The sequence below is a fragment of the Amblyomma maculatum genome, chromosome 2 (genome assembly GCF_055883805.1).
Source record: "Amblyomma maculatum isolate TAMU_Amacu chromosome 2, ASM5588380v1, whole genome shotgun sequence".
In the NCBI taxonomy this organism is placed as follows: Eukaryota; Metazoa; Arthropoda; class Arachnida; order Ixodida; family Ixodidae; genus Amblyomma; species Amblyomma maculatum.
Window position 1 is genome coordinate 186869397 of NC_139345.1, and position 18697 is coordinate 186888093.

At 48.9% G+C, this 18697-nt stretch overlaps 1 protein-coding gene across 1 annotated transcript in view; it reads left to right on the forward strand.

Moving 5' to 3' along the window:
- Positions 1-476: 476 nt before the first annotated feature.
- The window catches only part of LOC146200616 (monocarboxylate transporter 13-like), a 55982-nt gene continuing 37761 nt past the window's right edge, over positions 477-18697 (forward strand). The window contains exons 1-2 of the mRNA XM_084592410.1: positions 477-711; positions 5578-5721. Of these exons, the coding sequence (XP_084448536.1) occupies positions 477-711; positions 5578-5721 (379 nt within the window). The remainder of the gene's footprint in view (positions 712-5577; positions 5722-18697) is intronic.

Here is an 18697-nt window from a genome sequence, read left to right on the forward strand (position 1 = left end):
CTGAATTTAAACTAAGTTCCTTCAGCGCAAAAAGCGCGAAAAGTCGCATCCTTCGCCCACCGTTTGTTGTGTCGTTCTAGTGTAATGTCTGCTGTTAAGTTCAAGGAAAGACCAAGTCCAAGACAAGCAATTTTAGCAACATTCTGAAAACCATGTCATTTCACAGAAATCAGTCATAAACTTCGTCCTCAGTCCTAGGCGTCAGTGAGATCAGGAAGCCAATGTACGAATACTCTAGATGTCACAGAGCATATCCATGCTTCTGCAACTTTGAACAAAGTCACATGTTAGGGTGAAATATTCTGGTTTGCAGGTCGTCCGCATTTAGCAGCCTTTTGGAAACCCCGTAGTGAGCGCAACTCGGTGAGCAGCAACCCACAGCTGGAAGGCGAGCAACCCGCAGCGCGCCACCTCTGGGCGAGGCTTCCTCTTAAAGAGCCCGCGCGGAGCTGCCTTTGCTCGACGCATCCGCAGCCATGGACACCACCAGCATGGTGCAGCGGACACTGCTGGTAGAGGCTGCCCCGGCACCCCCAGACGGCGGCTGGGGCTGGATGGTGGTGCTGGCCGGCTTCATCTGTCACTTGGTCATCGACGGCATCGTCTACTCGTCGGGCATCTTCTTTGACGAGTTCCTCTTGTACTTCGGCGAGGGCCACGCCGCCACCTCTTTGATCTCCTCCATCACCTTCGGCTGCTACCTCATCTCCAGTGAGTAACTATTACGTCTCATCTATTACTGAACTTCAGAGACTTTTCATGTACTGAAGGTACACATGTCGACCCCTGGACCTATTGCCGGTCAATTATATTGCACAAGGTTCCACAATTTCCCTGGTCAGACCAGCGTGGTGGCCATACCTCGCATTTTGAATGGCTTGAGGATAAAACTGCTCCTTTGTTGTTAGACTCGGAGGCATCATCGTTCTGTTCGTGTGACTGACTGTCCCAGAGTAATGACTGCCAGTGTCTGTCAGGCGCGTTTCGGCATCTCACTGGCGACTCCTTGGCAGAACGCGGCCGCAGAGCAGCAAAACGTCATCTGCGAAGAGGCGTACCGATTTTTGGCGGTGCTGTTTCTAAGCGACCGCTTATGTAGCTCGTTCAGCTGAAAACCCCTGGGCGTCGTAGTAATAGCAGTTGCAGTTGTCGTAGTCGTAGTCGTAGCTGTGGACACCGCGTCTCAAAAATAATTGGGGGCTGCGAGAAAAAATTGTATCTTGGTAATTTGTGGTTCTAGTGATTGATGATTTATTGGTGTGTGATAGCCGATGAGTTTATGAAATGATTCAATTCATTGAGTGATTGATGAATTAGAAAAAAGGGGTTCAAAGGCGTTAAAATTCTCAAATTAAAAATCAAATGCTTGATTATTTTAATGCAATGTTAAGTGTATTGATTCATTAAATAAATAAAATAACTGAAACAATTAGACAAAGGGCGCTTCAAAGATGTCCCAATGCTCAGAATGAAAAGCCATTGCTTCCAGATGCTAAGAAAGTTTAGAGTGTGTAATTGATGGATGTATTCATTTAAATAATTAAAACTGAAAACCTAGAGCAGGGGGACTCAAAGGCGTCAACATGCTCACAATGAGACAGCAGTGCTTGATTTGGCTAATCAAGAAAAGTCGGAGTGTAACATGTCAATTTACTGAATTAATGGAAAAGAAACAAAATTGAAAAAGCGAGGGTATAAAAGCGCCAAAATGCTGAGAATTAAGAGCCATTGCTTCTAGACGCTAATTGAGAAAACTTAGAGTGTACAGTTGATCAATAGATATTTAAATAAAGTTGGAAAAAGATGAAATGGTGCCAAACGCTCGAATGAGAAAACAAGGCTTGATAATACTAATCAAGAAAAATCAGATTTAACTGATCAGTTTACTACAATAATTTAAAAATGAAACATTGGAAAAGGCCTACGTGTGCTGTGGGATACCAGTGCACGTCAAAAAATATCCAGGGGGCCTATTTTCGACACACATGGCCGACGTTTGGCGCCATTTTGTTTTCTCTGATTGGTTCTCAGAACAGTCACGTGTGTCAGAATACGTAATCTGATTGTGTGCTTACGTTACCTGGCACCGTCCTACTGCACACGTCACGCGTACGTCACACTTTCAACAAAATGGCGAACTTGTCGAGAATTGGTTGGTTGGTTTGTGGGGTTTAACGTCCCAAAGCGACTAAGGCTATGGAGACGCCGTAGTGGAGGACTCCGGAAATTTCGACCACCTGTGGTTCTTTAACGTGCACTGACATCGCACAGCACACGGACGCCACTCCGTTTCGCCTCCATCGAAACGCAGCCACCGAGGTCGGGTTCGAACCCAGGTACTCCGGCACCGTAGTCGGGCGTCTTACCACTGCACCACCCCGGCGGGGTTGGGCACCAGGTGATCAAAATTACTCCAGAGCACCCCCCCCCCCCCCACCTACGACACTGCCACCTTCTGCAGAAATGTGTGACAGATACGTCTTTGCTTGCTTGTAAACTAATTGAAATAAAAAAGTAGGGTAAAAAGGTGTCAAGGTGCTCAGAATACAAAAGGTGAAGTATCGATGCATAAAAAATAAATACATTAAAATCATAAGTAAAAAAATCGCCCGTGTGTGTGTGCAGAGCTCTCGTATCGTACCCTTAACGGTGGTCTCGCCGCGTTCCATTGAGCGTAAACAGGGCATTCCGCTGAAAGCTGACTGAGACGCACCTAATTTCAAGACACGGCGTCTGAGCTTACCGATGAAATCGCCCAGCAAGCTATAGGATAAAAATAATAAAAAATAAAACAAAAAACTAAATATTATCGGTGTGTGAAACGCTACCGCGTCATACCCTTAATGATGGAGCTTAAGCGGCCCCTAATTGTCGCCTTCATCTAAACGCAGCCACTGAAGCCGAATTCCAAGCCGGCTATTCCGGCTCAGTGCTCGAGCGTCCTAATCATTGAGACAACGCGGCGGGTAAGCCTTGAGAGCAGAAGAAAGAAACTGCGCTGCAGATGATGTCGGAAGAGCGACAATTAACGGATTGAGTGCGCCTAGAAGAAAGGCATCTGAAAATGTTGGAGCGTCGGCAGAGGTAGACGCTCACGTCAGACCACTTGTCATGTGACATATCGTTATGCAATAGCAGTCTTAATAATTGGTTCACAGGAAGGGAAAGGCGCAGTATCTATCACATTTGTGTCTGTGGACACATTTGTGTTCGATGGAGGCGAAACGAAGAGGCGTCCGTGTGCTCTGCGATGTCAGCGCACGTTAAAGATCCCCAGATGCTCTAAAAAACTCCGTAGCCCTTCACTACGGCTGCTCTTTCTCTCTTTCCACTTTCACTCCCATCTTCTTCCCTTCCCTTACGGCGCGGTTCAGGTGTCCACAGAAAACAAATGAGACAGTTACCGCGCCTTTACCTTCCTATGAATCAATCAATCAGCGGAGGTGGCTCAGCTACAAACAGACACTCTCATTACGCCATTTAAACTCCCCCATTTGTACCCCTCACTTTACACACCAGACTGCCCACACTGTGGAGAAATAGCTACGGCTTTTCACATGGTGTGGGCATGCCAATAAATCCTTTTGTCGATAAACTTCCTAATCCCAATTTGGAGCAGTGGGAGGCCATTCTGCACGGCGATGACCCCGACCAACAATAGGCGGACCACTCACAACTCCGAGAACTCCCGTGCACTAAATAAAGTTTTCAATCATTCAATCTACAGAGCCAGTAGCAGGTCCGTGCGTTTTCATTTCCTTCTTCCTACAGCCACAACAACAACAACAAATTGTTGGCCGGCCGCGCTCGCGTCGCGTGTGTACCGAATAAAATACCAGGAGAGGGAACTTTACTCTCACATGAAAATATTTCACCCACGGCACTGTAGGGATTTCGCAATCATACACGTGAGCAGCATTCAGTGTCTTTGGCGAATTACGAACTCTTTCTGTAGTATATCTGGCGTTGTCGCAGTTCTGATGGAAGCTAGTAATTTAGCAGGAGAGTTCGTCTCGTTACTTCATTACAACCCCATAATGCATCGCAAATGACGCGAAAACTCAGGAGGCGTATAGAACAAGTACAAGTAAAAGCAATAATTATTCGATGGGTTTTCAAATATAACAAGGTAACATAATATGACAATCTGGGAGGAGGAGCTGTCGACTCACGTTGCTCATTTTAGGAGGCAGGGTGGAATAGAATACAACCTTCCAGGGCTGTTGCATGCCCGAGTCAAGCACGCTACTCCTACTCCACGCTTGGAGAATTCCCTTTGTATAAATAAAGTTTTTCATTCATTCATTCATTCATTCATTCATTCATTCATTCATTCATTCATCCATTCCACGCAGATGCGCTCGTTGCGCTGCGTACCAATCTTGTTCTCCTATGTTACTTCCCTTTCGTGGTCCGGATCTGCGATTACTCCCTATACTAAGTAGACATATTCGCCTGCCACTTCCAAGGCTTCGCTACATATTTTAAACTGCTGCTCCTTTCCAGGCTGTTCAACATTAGCTTAGCCTTCTGCATATTAATTTTAGGCTTAACTTTCTGCTTTTCGTGTCTATGTCATGTGTGCTAAGATGCGCTCGGCCTGGTTAAAGCGGGGCTTTATGCCGAGTAAATTGCTTACGACTAGCAGCTGGATAACGTGGCAGATTAGAGACAGTATGCTAATAAAGGTGTGCGTGAAATATTAGAGGCACTAATTAAGGTATTGGTAATTAAGTGACCAAATAATACATGTTCAGCCGCTTAACTGTTTAACTGGCGTGCGTGACGGCCTCATTCTCTGTGAAAGCGTTACAGAGTAGCTAATCTGCGAAAGATATATGTAGAGGCAAGGGGTCACCATACTCTTGCCTAATCGTTAACTTCCGGCACGTTTTATCCACCCTGACCCGCGGAAGCACAGAAATGGCGGCCGTGGGGCACGCCAGTTAGAGATTTGGGCAGTTGTACGGAAAAGAAGAACCGCGAGGGGGCCGGAGACGAGGGCCATTAAACGCTATAAAGCCAACCCTTAAAGGCGGAGCCTAAAAGTGTCCCGCATACCTTTTTTTGCATTTCGTTTCCATGGAAACGTGGTCGCCGTGGTCGGAACTCGAGACACCGAATTGGGTATCTTGACAGTACGGTTTATCCATTAATCCAGTTCACCGTGTTCCCCTTTAGTCTGTATCCGTTTCAGAGTGCTGCCCGCCGTTTCCTCTTCACATCGTCGTATCGGCAGTAGCAGTCATCACAGCGATGATCTTCCATAATCATTAGCATAGGCCGATGCCTGGATGATTGGTCTCTCAAACGAGGTTTGGAAGTCTCCGAGATGCCTGAGCCTAATACCCTAGAGTGTCTCGTGACATGTTACAGGTCACAGCGTTCTGTGCGCTGGTTTTTCGCATTTGTCTATTGTTACAAGTGAGAAAGGATGTCTGTATTCGGAAATCCCCAACAATGTTCATCACTCGCTGTGGAGGGCAATTATTCCCTTGCTTTATGTGTGCTTGCTAGGGGCTTGTCTTGTAGAGTATATATAGTGTCCTCCTCTCAGCAGATTCCCTTTAAACGCAGGCCCTGTGGCCAGCGGGCTGACCATACGGTATGGTTGCCGGCCCATAGCCATCCTGGGCTCACTGATGTCCTCCTTCGGACTATTTGTTAGCATCTATGCGAACAGCATCAAGACCCTCTACGTCTTCCTTGGATTTATCACAGGTATGATGCATCCTACCTGCGGCTTTATACTTGTGCCACTGATTGGGCCATACACTATGCAGCAAAATAGAAAATGAGCAATAAATAAAACACCCCATTGTTTCACCTGCCGCTTCTGACCGTATAGGAATGACAACTCGATGCCGTGAATGCCATAAGGGTGCTTCTGTTACACGGAATTGTTGAGATGACGGTTTATAAGCTGTAAAGTAGGGGGGGGATAGAGGTCAAGGCATTTCGGACTCGACAAAGTTCGGCCGATTTTCGCAATGATTTTAAAGGCGGACGAAAGCATTCTTTCGCAAATCTTAGGCGCAGCTGTTGCCGTCATGATTCATTTTATAGCTGCAAGTAGGAAGTTACGACTTAGCTTGTAATTTCTTGTTTTTTCTATGCACCGACTGCGATTGAAAGCCTGCCTCCAAGTTATATGCCTCTCTAGTTTACATTGATTTTCAAATCTGTGTCCTCACGTCCTTGTTCATTCGCTCGTTCCGCTCAGCTCGCGCGAAATTTGAAATGCTTCTGTTCTCGGTTTCGCTTTCCAGTCGAAAACTTGAGCGGTCAGAAACCGAAAACGAAAATTTCGAGGATCACCAATCGGGTCTCCATGATGTGCAGCTAAATTTTCCGCAATGAAGAGGTTAACAGGATTGTAGATGATGAAATGGCTGTTTCTTCGAAGGCATTGCATCTCAAGCGCTCATTTATAGCGCGGGTATAACGGGTCTGCAAACAAAATTTCTATGCTTTAGCAAGAATAGAATTCGCACGCCAAAGACAAACGGGCAATGATTATAGTATTATGCCCGCGAACTCTGCATCACCTCCTCGAGTGTGATGAGTGCGCGGCAGCTACTTTGCAACGCCGTGAAAGTGCAATTTCACTCCCTTTTAAAAACGTTGGCCTCTAAGAGCATAATATGGACGTAGTTTCAGCTTTTAAATGTATGGTGTTCCTTCCACCATTACGACTGACCGTGGTGGTCCATTCCACTCCACATTATTCGCCAACCTATCTCGTCTCCTCGGTGTCAGTCACAATAAGACCACATCTTGCCATCTCATATCAAATCCGAACGGTTTTACCGCAACGTTGAAGGCTTCTCTAAAACTTTCGACTTACCCTTCAACATGGTTCGATTGCCCTCCTTTCATCATGCTTAAAATCTGCACTGCACTTCGCAGTGACGCTTCCACTTCCGCAATAGCGCTTACATTTGGAACAACTCCTCGAATCCCTGGCGAATTATTGGCCCCTCCCTAACTGCGCCGGTGGACATTTCGGACTATGACAGCCGCCTACGCAGTACTATTCTCACTGTTGCTCTTACACGACTATGCCTGGTCAGGTTTACGTGAGCCCCGACCTTCAGAGCTGTACGCACCTTTTGTGCGCCACGATGCTGTGCGCCCTCCTTTCCGCCCTCCATATGATGGCCCGTATAAGGTGCTCCAGTGTGCCTCTAAGTACTTTGCGCTCCTCATCAACGGCCACGACGATTCGTCATCCATCGACCGCCTCAAACCTGCCTACTTAGATTCTGACACCATCTCCAGCTGTAGTACTGACGCATCCACTTCCGAAAGCGCTGGTCATATCCGCTGCCTGCTGTTCGCCCCTGCACCATCCGCTCTTAGCCATTCGCCCCTATCTCACGGCTCCTTCGCTGGAGGAAGAACCCTTCAGCGCGTCCCTACGCGTCGTGGTTATCATGCTGAAGACGCCACACTCGAAAGTGCGCTGGCCGAGCGCTAGACCGAGGATGCTGCGGCTGTAGGGCCGAACGCCAGTAGTGCACTGACTGCCCCGCTCTCGCATGGTATAGACCGGGGCGAGTAAAAAATAGCAGTGGAGGAGGAGGAGAAAACATTTATTTACAATGAAATGATTTGGAAAGGGAGGTGCGTATGGTTGTGGAGCTGAGTGGCAGACCCTATTCCTAGACGCCATTGGCCGCCGCCGCTGCCCGAGCTCTCTGGACCAGGCCACGCTGGGCCTCCAGGTCCGAGCCTCCCAGCCCTCCCTAGTTGGCTGTTTTATAACTTTTATTTTTGTATTTTTCTGGCAGGCCCACACCATGTGGTGCAAGTCAGAATACTGCCCGCAGAATTTGCATATATCCGTGAATGTCGGGTCCATGTGTTTTAGTATGCCGGGATTTAGAAAACACCCGGTTTGGAGCCGTCCAAGATGGCCCTCCTCAGATCTGTCTAGACCTTTGGCGGGTCCCGGGAGTGCCCTCCTGCAGATGTGTAAATAATTTGCAATATCCGCATAAGTTATGAGCGGGATTGATATGGTTATAACCCTTATAACAGTAGCCGGATCAGAATTTTTCGTATGTGCCAATATTATGCTGCGGGCGAGTGGCGCTATCCTATACCCGCACGCAATTTCGGCAGACCTGTTGCGAGTCCGACGTTATGTAGGCTGAGTCGCAGTGGGTGGCGACCAATGTAGTCGCCACTTCCTCCAACATTAGCGCGTCGTTCGTTTTTACTGAGAGCCCGTTCACCTGACTTCCTTCGTGCACAACAGCAATGGTGCAGATGCCATCCTGGGGGGACCCGCTGCATCCACGCAATACTCTCTTACTGTCTTACTTCCATAGTTACTTTGTACAAATGTTGCGCTGGCTTCACTACTTCCCTGATTATACTCCCAATTCATGTTTTTGGGGAGCGGCTTAACCCTCAAAGTATTTTTTCCACATTTCTGTGGTGGGAAGAAGCCCGAGATTGAGGTCTTGGAGGACCTGCCTGCCGGTGCTATTCACCGACAACCTAGCAATTTGGCTTACTCTGTGGGCCTCACTCAGCTCCCTTATTGTATTATGGATCCCAAGATGAAGCAGGCGCTCCGTAGACGCTCTGGCCGGGAGTCCTAGAGCCGTTTCAACCGCTGCCCGAGTCATCGCGTCGAACGTCCCACGGTCGCCCTTCCTCAGCTTGAGATAGGGCGCCACGTACGCCACACGGCTAACGACGAACCCCTGACAGGCAAACGGCTTCTTTTTCAAGAAGTCCACCGTGCTTGCCGGATATCCTGCCAATCATCCTACAAATTGTTTCGCAGGTGGACTTCAATGTTTTAAGAGCGGTGGCATTGTTACCTCGGTTATCAATTTGTAATCCCAATACCCGAAGTGTTTTCTCCTGTGGTATCGAAATGCCGTTTACGTAAATGTGTACTTAGCAATGTGCAAAGGTTCTGATTTATTCGGAGCGCACTCTAGACCACACTCCCGAGCGTAGTTTTCTACTACCGAGGCGGTCTCTTGCAGCGCCTCCTTCATGTGCCCTAGGTTGCCCCAGGACGGCCAGATGGTAATGTCGTCTGCATAGATGGCGTGGCGTATGCCATCCACAGCGTTGAGCCTCTGTGACAGAGAACAGCTCCTTAAGGCGTTGCTCGTGTTCTCATATCGATGGGTCCGAATAACCTCAGCTATGCCAGGATATACGTAGCGAGAGGTACGTTGGTCATTTATGTTTAGCAATGCGAGACATTGAGTATACACATCTCTTATTCATTTTGCTGGACAGAGGCGAAGACTGCCCGATGATCTGTGAAGCAGCATGCAGTGGTCTCAATTTTGTCTATACAGTATCTCTAATTCGCAGTCTCCAAACGCAAAGTCGCATACATTGTATTACTCACCGGCGTCAAGTCCATTTGGTGCTACAGTCTCCACACACTGCACATGAGTCCAAGCGGATTGCTCCCAAGGTCTTCTTCAAATGTCCGCGTATCAGATGCATTTTCAGAAACTCGAATGGAATGATCAGTCACACGACGGGCCTTCAGATCCTCTTCTGCTGGTTCCCATTGACTGAACTCTTCCATAGGCCCCATCTCGGCGGTCATGCTCCGTCTATTACGCTCGGCAGTCAGGCATCACCGTTTGGTAAGCATTCCTATCTCTGTTCGGGCGTCTTCGCCGCTCTCTTCGCCTTCTTACTCTCATTTCCTCTTTGCTGCTGCTATGCGCCGCTTTTTACACTGCCGGCGGCTGCGTTTCGATGGAGGCGAAACGGAGAGATGCGCGATGTCAGTGCCCGTTAAAGATCCCCAGGTGGTCTAAATTACTCCGTAGCCCTCCACTACGGCTCCTCTTTCTCTCTTTCCATATTCGCTCCCACTTTCCTCCCTTCCCTTGCGGTGCGGTTCAGGTGTCCACAGCTACAAGTGAGATAGTTACCGCGCCTTTCAATTCCTATAAATCAATCAGAGCAACTGTGACAGATACGGAGCCTTTCCTTTCCTGTGAGCCAGTTGATTATTATTGTTATTATTGTTATTGTTATTATTATTGCGCTCTGCATCTTGGCATCTCCGCTTGGCAAGGCGTTCTCTTTGTTCGGGGGTCTCCTGCGTCGGCGATGGAGTCTGTAAGCGGTAGTGGTGAACTCTTTTATTGCGCCCAAAAACAGGGGACCAGTCAAAGGACCGGTTACGCTGACTTAGAGGAGATCGGCGGGGATCCCTTGGGATGCCGCGGCCTCCACCGCGCGCTGGATAAGCCAGCGTTGGTCTGATGGCTCGGAGAAGTACGTAGGAAAGACTCCCACGTCTCTGGGGTGTTTAAGTTGTTCTGTGTTGTAGTGTGTACAAGTCCACGCCATCTATATGAGAGTGGCCGCAGTTGAGCAGTGTTTACACATGGGGTCTATATGTTTCGGAAAGATCCTGCTGTATAAGAGGGGGTGTGGGAAGCTGCCAGTTTGTGGTTTGCCTGTAGTGTAGCTGTAGTTTGTAGTTGCGGCTGCGGCAGCCGCGAGTTCTGATGTCATATGCAGCGCACCTGTTGCTCCTCTCCGGTCTCCGCGCATGCGCGCTAGTGGCCTTTATTATGGCGGAATGTGCTGCTGACAAGGGTAGTGTATCTCTCGCTACATTATATTAAGGTGAAAAGTTTTAGTGCCTCATACTCACGGTGTCCTATCCCACTGTCAATCAAATAACGTTATCAGCCGAAACGCACATCATAATTCTCCTGGTCTACCGCGAGGAAGATAGTCAGAAAATAAAAAAATAATAAAATAACGCCTCCACCGGGAATCGAACCTCCAACATTTGAATCCCCAGCGAGCGGCTTAAGAAACTTCGCCACGCCCGCGTTTTTTTTTTCAGTAACAAAAAACCTTTATTTACATATATATGTACAAGGCTGCAACTCAACCAATAGCCGAGTGCATTGATTGCTTCTCGTGTTAACGTCGGCCATAAGAAACGTGGGGGAGATTAAGCACAATAGAGAATTATATCGAGAGGTCTGGTAAGAAAGGGTCAGAAAAGTTGAACATATAAGCCTGAAATGTGCCACTAAAAGACTGAGGGGAAAACCAGAGGAGAGAGGGGAAAAAACACTACGGCAACGCTGCGTGAAGCATCAGCGGCACCCAAACCATTCGTACTGACGTGTCTTGAAGACCATCACAGCGCGGCAGCCTAGCTGTAGTTGGTTGGTTGGTTGGTTGGTTGGTTGGTCGGTTGGTCGGTCGGTTGGTTCACAGGAAGGGAAAGGCGCAGTATCTGTCACACTTGCTCTGTGGACACCTGAACCGCGCCGTAAGGGAAGGGAGGAAGGTGGGAGTGAAAGTGGAGAGAGAGAAAGGGGAGCCGTAGTGGAGGGCTACGGAGTAATTTCGACCACCTGGGGATCCTTAACGTGCTCTGACATCGCACAGCACACGGACACCACTTCGTTTCGCCTCCATCGAAACGCAGCCGCCGAGGTCGGGTTCGAACCCGGGAACTCCGGCACAGTAGTCGGGCGTCTTACCACTGCGCCACCCCGGCGGGGCCGCTGTAGTTCCTCCTGCAGGCTTTCGTCGGAGCCAGAGGACTCTAGTGCGCTCACTGTCCACTCTGTTTTGTCCACTAGGTGCCGCCACGCTGGTTTCGGCCAACGCATTCACACGCGCACGCCAGAGGGCATGCAACGCAAGCACTATCACAATGTCTCGAAGCTCTAGACAATCACAAGGCGCGTCGAGACACAAGAGCCCTGGCCATGTGACTTCCAAATCCGTGGCGAAAAATCCCCGTACTTCGTCCCAGAAGATGTACGCCGTGTTGCATTCCATAAAGACATGTTGAGCGGTCTCCCGCCGGCCACACAGGAGACAGTTTACGCCCCATGGTAGGAAGAAACCCCGCTCTTCCTGACGAGCTTTCACGGGCAAAACTCCTGTGTGGAAACGGAAGAAGAAATCCTTGGAGCCTGTTGGAACGGGAAGCTTCCTGACTCGCTTGAGGACATCAGTCTTGCCCACCCCTATGGATGTTGCCGATATACTGGAGGTTGCAGAAATTGTGCCAGCAAGTCCCAGTAAATCTTTCTCGGTTTTACTGAAAGCCATTGCAGCAGCGCCAGGGACTGCGCTACCTCCTTGTAGAAGGCTGTGGCTCTCATGCCTTGACCTATTGGCTTAGTTGTGGCTAACCAAGGGGCTAAGTGCGCCGAGCCTAGATACTGAGTGGCCGCGCGAAGAAAATTATCCTTTCGCTTCGAAAGAAAATGAGCCTTTGGACAACAAGTTTAAGTTCTATGTTCACTAAGCCCAGTCCGCCTCGCTCCATGCTCCAGAAGAGATTGATTCGGTGCATGGGCTCTGCCGTAGAGCGCCAAACGAAGACTGTCCATGACCTGTGTAGCCTGCCCACTGAGCCCCTGTCGATTGTGGTTACTCTGGCTGAGTATAGTACCGCCGGGTAAACCACCGCGTAAACATAGGCTCTCGTGAACATGGCTATGTGTCTCGGCCGCCATGGGTCTAGCTTCCTTTCAGCGGCAGCTAGTTTGAGTTGCCACCTGTTCATGACCGCTTTGCTAATATCTAGATTAACGCCTAGGTATTTGTCGATTTTTTCGGTCCATTCTACTCCAAAGAGTTGGCAGGGCTTCCCTCTCCAGTCCCCCAACCAGGGGCCTTGCGATTTTTCTAAATTTAGTTCGGCTACAGGAAATTGACAGAAGGAATTTGCCGATCGAATCACCTCCCCCACTTGTTGCTGGGATGTGCAAATGAAGGCTGCATCATCCGAGTATGCGAGGACGCGCAGTTCTTGGCCGCCAAGATCTAGACCGTTGATGGTTTAGACGCAAGTACCATGCGACATAGAGGTTCCAGATACAAGGTGAAGACAACAGGCGATATCGAACACCCTTGTCGTAATGATCTATTCATCTGTATCGGCACGCCTGGTATACCGTTAAGGACGATTGCAGCACTAATTTCAGTGTAACAAATTTTGAGCCAATCTATTATGTCGTCACCTACTTCGCACTGCTGAAGTAGAGAAAAGAGGAAAGCCTGGTCAACCTGATCAAACGCCTTCCTCAAATCGATCTGGAGAATGGCCAAAGGAAGGAGCCCTACATCCGCCGCCTCGCGGACCGCCCTCATGCGGTGTAAGTCAGTATTTATGAAGCGCCCTTTGAAGCCGCATGTTTTATGCTCTCCCACCACGGTGCTGAGGGCGGTCTCGAGTCGACGAGTGAGAGCTCAAGCCAGAATCTTATAGTCCGTGGAAAGAAGACTGATTGGCCTGAAATCGTCTACGTCAGGGGTCGATTCGGGGGAAGGTTTCTTAGGAATTAGGACTAAATTGCTGCGCCGCATAGAAGGAGGGAGAAGTTTTCGTTTCCTTTCATCCTCTAACACCTCAGCTAATATTGGGCTGAGTTCATTTCTAAAGCATTGGTAAAATTCAGCTATTATGCCGTCCGGTCCGGGTGCTTTATTCTTAGGGAGTTTTGCAATTACGCGCTCTATCTCGTCAGCAGTCAATGGGGAGTTTGTTGCCTCCCTAATCTCCTGAGGAACTTTGGGTAGTTCGCTCAGGACTTCGGATGGCACGGGATCCAGCGGTTTTCCGGCCTGGAAAAGCTTACGATAGTATTCATAGAAGACCTGCGCAACTTCACCATGCCCTCGCGCAGCGGTGCCGCTGTGAATAACCTCCCGTATACTAACCCGTGCAGCATGCTCCCGTTCGAAGGCACAAAAGAGTTTTGATGGCTGCGCCTCGTACTGCACTCTTTGCTCCCAAGTGCGGACGAGTGCGCCCCAGTAATGCCGTTCCAGTTCCGATCGAAGTTCCTCTTTAACTTTCCGAATGTCATCACAAAATTCTCCCGGCATTTCTTCGTTTGCCTCGACAAGGCCCTGAAGGGTGCCTGTGAGGTGCTGGATTTTAGCTTTAGCCGACGTGGCAATTTTCGTTCCGATCTCTGTGGCAATGGTTTTGACTTTTGTTTGAAATAACTCCCATTCTACTGCATTAACCGATCCAGACTTAAGCCTAGCAATATCCTTATTTACTTTATCTAAGAACTCGTCGTTGCACAGGATAGTCGAGTTCATTATCCACCGTCTTTCTACTGTTCTTCCCGTTCGACATGTTCGGCACCCAGCACGCACGAGACCAGGCCATGATCAGAGAAACACACAGGAGTGACGGTGTAGCTGCGGACGCGATGGAGCGCCTCACCGCATACATAGATGCGATCGAGGCGAGCCTGCGCTGTGCCGCGCCAGCAGGTGTAGAGCGCAGTTGACCCCGTTCGTCCGGGTGCCACGTCCACCAGGTCAGAATCGCGCAGGACCTCTCTTAACACCCGCGCCGACGCATCCACACCGCCTCCTCCCTCCGCTCTATCACTCGTGCTGAGTACGCAGTTAAAATCACCTCCAAAGTATACGATTCCGGGGACAAGAAGAAAAGGACGGAGAGATCGAAAGAGCTCGGACCGTGCCGTTGTCTCATTCGGGGCGTAGACACACACAAAGCGAGTCAGCTCCCTTCCCACAAGAGCATCAACGAGACAAAAGCGCCCGTCCGCTCCCAGCTCGCAGTCAACAATGATGACGTTATCTTTTTTCCTAATGAGAATGGCGGTGCCTCCTGCTCTTGAAGTAGCGATTGTATGGAAACACCAGAATTGAGCTCCAAAGTAACGAACGAATAATTTAGCATCATCAGCACTTGAAATTTTGGTCTCTTGTCAAGAAGCGTTCGTCATAATTGTCCTTGGCTACCTTGAGGATGATAGTAGCGATGACAATAAAGCTGCAATTACTGATAATGTGATGACATTAGCAATCATTTTGACGGTGCATTTAGTGATAATGATAATGAGAGGAAACGTGATTCAGCATGTGCCCCAGCAACGCTTAGGCTTTCGCATTTCTGCACTGTGGTATCCACAGTGCACCGTCATATTTTGTGTATATGAGATACAAAATATCGGGTTCTATCGGGTTCTTGTAGGGTTCTTGCGCGACATAAACGCATCTGATGCGTTTCCTAGCAAAAGTACTTTTCGTGCTTGTATAGTTGTTGCTCGTACACCCACGATAAAGGCATTAAAGTTTATATTTCCTAAGCAGCTCAAAGGGGAAGAGTTGATATTGATATTCTTCCTCTCTACAACTCAAGTTGCCTAAGCGAAATGCTGCACCATACTGCCGAAACCAACGCCTAAAAACCAGCACGCACACTCATTATCTCAATAGCACATGTTGCTGGGCTGGTTTGTTTTGAATGTTCATCTTAAAAAAAAAAAAAAACCATTGCATTGACAAATACAACAAGGAGAGAAGGCAGTAATACAGGCGGCTGTGTCGTCGTCTCTGTCTTGTGCGTCCACGTAGCGCCTTGTTTAGTAAACTTATTCACTGTAAATGGGAGAGTTACACGGCTACCGTGCTTAGACAACGCAGCCAGCCGCCTTCACTGCTTGCAGAGGTTGCATCACCCTTGTGTAGAACACTGCAGGATATCGCTTCAATTCTGTTGCGTGCACTCCTCGAGTGGTTTACACAAAGTATATCGAGGGCTATTAATTACATATACTACGACGTGAATTGCCCGAGCAACTGTAAGCCAGAAAATGCTTACTTTGCCCCTTTGGCTAATAAATGTGCACTAGACAAAGTTCTGGAAAATTACGTTTTAGCTTTTAGTTTGTTCGTTGAGCTTCCCGGAAATAATGTCGAAGTTAGGTACAACATAGTCACAAATATTCCCAGAGAAATAAAAACACGCTGTCCCTCTCTGTCTTCGAGAGTCCCAGTCTCATCAATCTGCGGTAGCCAGTGAAGACAATCTTATCAATGAACACAATCAACGTGCTCTTTATTAATGTATATGCCGGAAATCAGTAAATAATATTTTGATAGAATCGCTAGTGATTTGTGGTTCAAAAACATATTACCGAACCAACATGCCTGCAGACAGTGGGCGATATTCACACGATCACTCTGAATATTACTCCGGTGATGGCAGAGCGGCAAGCCGCCACAGGATTGCATGAAACCCAGAGTGGCAGTTTTCATGCATAGTGTCTCCGTCGTTTACTACCTTTGTGTCGGCCATTCGGAGAGGCATCATGGATAGGTGCTCCACAAAGGAAGCAAGCACCTACGCTCAACTACACAGCACACACAAATTCACAACTCACAACTGCGGGAGACTGCGCTGGTCCTGCCTTTCTTGTATCTTGTCCGTGTTTCCTTTGCACGGTACCAATCCATGAAGTCGCTCTTATTACCTGCATGGGTTTCTACAGCCGTATTGCCGCGCTGTATTGCTTGCTGAGGTAATGTTTAACAGTCTGGGGAATGAACAGCAGTTTAGGTTAGGTAGCGAAGCACTGGAAGAAGTTGGCGAATATGTCTACTTAGGATAGGAACCACAGATCCGGACCATGAAAGGGAAATAACGAGGACAATAAGATTGGGATGGAGCGCATTTGGCAAGCACTCGCAGATTATGACTAACAGCATACCGGTATCGCTCAAGAGGAAAGTATAAAACAGTTGCATCTTGCCTGTACTCACCTATGGGGCTGAAACGTGGAGGCTAACCAAGAGAGTTCTACTTAAGTTGAGGACAACCCAGAGGGCTATGGAACGAAAAATGGTAGGGGTAACATTAAGAGATAGGAAGCGTGCAGAGTGGGTCAGAGAAATAATTCAAGTTACTTACATTTTAGTGTAAACCAAGAAGAATAAATGGGCTGCAAATAGAGGGTAACCGATAGTCGCTTAAGGTAGCAAACTGGATTCCAAGGGAAGGAAAGCGTAGCAGGGGGCGGCAGAAAGTTAGGTGGGCGGATGAGGTTGAGAAGTTCGCAGGGGTCAAGTGGATTCAGCTGACACAGGACCGGTCGGGTTAATTGGAGGAATTAGGGAGAGACCTCCTTGCAGTGAGCATAGTTAGATTGATGATGATGATTGCTTGCTAGATTTTTTTAACTCCCGCCTTCGTTATCCGTGAGGCATCCATTACCTCTGTGCCGCTTACTCCGTCATTGCTGTGATTTTCTCCAACGGATAGAGACCTACATGAATGGCATATTTTCACGTTAAACCTTCTGTAGAAAGCGTTCACTGTCTGGCTTACTGCGTGGGGTCCACACTGCTAAAAGAGAGGAAGGACTACGTGGTTCAAGCGACGACGCCGGCCTCATTATAGACATTGGCAACGCTCCGGGCCACCTTGCGCGGAACTCTCGGTGGCGAACGAAGCAACGCGGTATTCTCATCTTACATGTCACGCCATTAGGCCCATAAAGCAGATCCGCATTAAAAATTAGGGCATATTGCTCTATCGTGCAAGGCTGATAACACAGCGATGCTGTTCGCGTTTGGTTCGACTAACATTTCTGGGATTATACTTTGAGACTCATTTCTATCTGTTGTCGGCGCAGTGTGACAGATACGGCGCCTTTTCTTTCCTGTAAACCAAATTGAAACGCCGCTGATGCCTGCTGCATTGAGTCTGCCTCATTATGTTTTGGTTTAATTTGTGGTGTTTAACGTCCCAAAGCGACTCAGGCTATGAGAGACGCCGTAGTGGAGGGCTCCGGTAATTTCGACCACCTGGGGTTCTTTAGCCTGCACTGACCTGCGTCATTATGTTGTGCGTTCAAGGAAGCGCCAAAAGAAAAGCGCACCACGGACGCCTGGCGGGGTCAGCTATGCATGGATGGATGGATAACAACTTTTATTCTCCGCCTTAAATGGAGGCCCCTTACTCCCCACCCCCGACACGCAGGCCTAGGGGATGGGGGCTGGAGCCTCCGCGACTAAATGCTAACAAACAGATTTTGTCTCTTCGCGGCCTCGGCCCCCACGCGGACGGCTTGTTGCTGCCGAGCGAGGTCATTGCTCCGCAGCAGGACTTTCCAGCTCTCTCTCTGCTATTGATATCTTCCTCGACTCCAGGGGAGTCGACGCATTCGCATATATTGCGGTCGAGAGTACCCCTCTCCCCACATGCTTTGCTAGATCGTTTTCCTGTTTCCCTGGTAGTATGTGAAAGGCCGATACTGGGTTAACGAAATTTCAAGCTTGCAGTCGATCACCTCCATGCGTTCGCCTCTCTATTACTTAGTGTCTTATCCGGTGGGGGCAGTAGTTCTCTGTTTTATGCGAAGCATATTAACGTAGGTTTCGGGCCTTCGCGCGACGCCCGGCGGTGGCCACCATTGACCCTGAAGTGGGGTCACTTGACATGACGTCACGTGATGACGTCACACCTGCTGCAGATGGGGCCTCATATCGCGCCGTCGGACGTCGCCTGGCGGAGGCCTCCACGTTTGGTTCGCGCCGTCGCGCGCGACGCGGCGGCGGCGTTACCATCGCTGCATCACGTGATATGTGACGTCACGCCAGGGATGAAGCGGCGCGCGCCCGCCGTCGCGTCAGTCTGTGCCCGCAACCGCGCCAGCGTCTTTGCGCCGGGCGTGTATGCGGCCAAGATGCCTCCAAACGCTAAGAACGTTAATCGTTAATAATAGGAATGCACAACGAAGGCTGCAGCGTGCTACGGAAACCGATGAAGAATAAAGTACGACGATTAACCTAAAACCACGTCTCCGTTACTTAGCCCCATCCACATTGAGGCAGCTGCTTAACATGCTTCGCATCCACTGGGCTTAACCTTGATAAGCCTCCA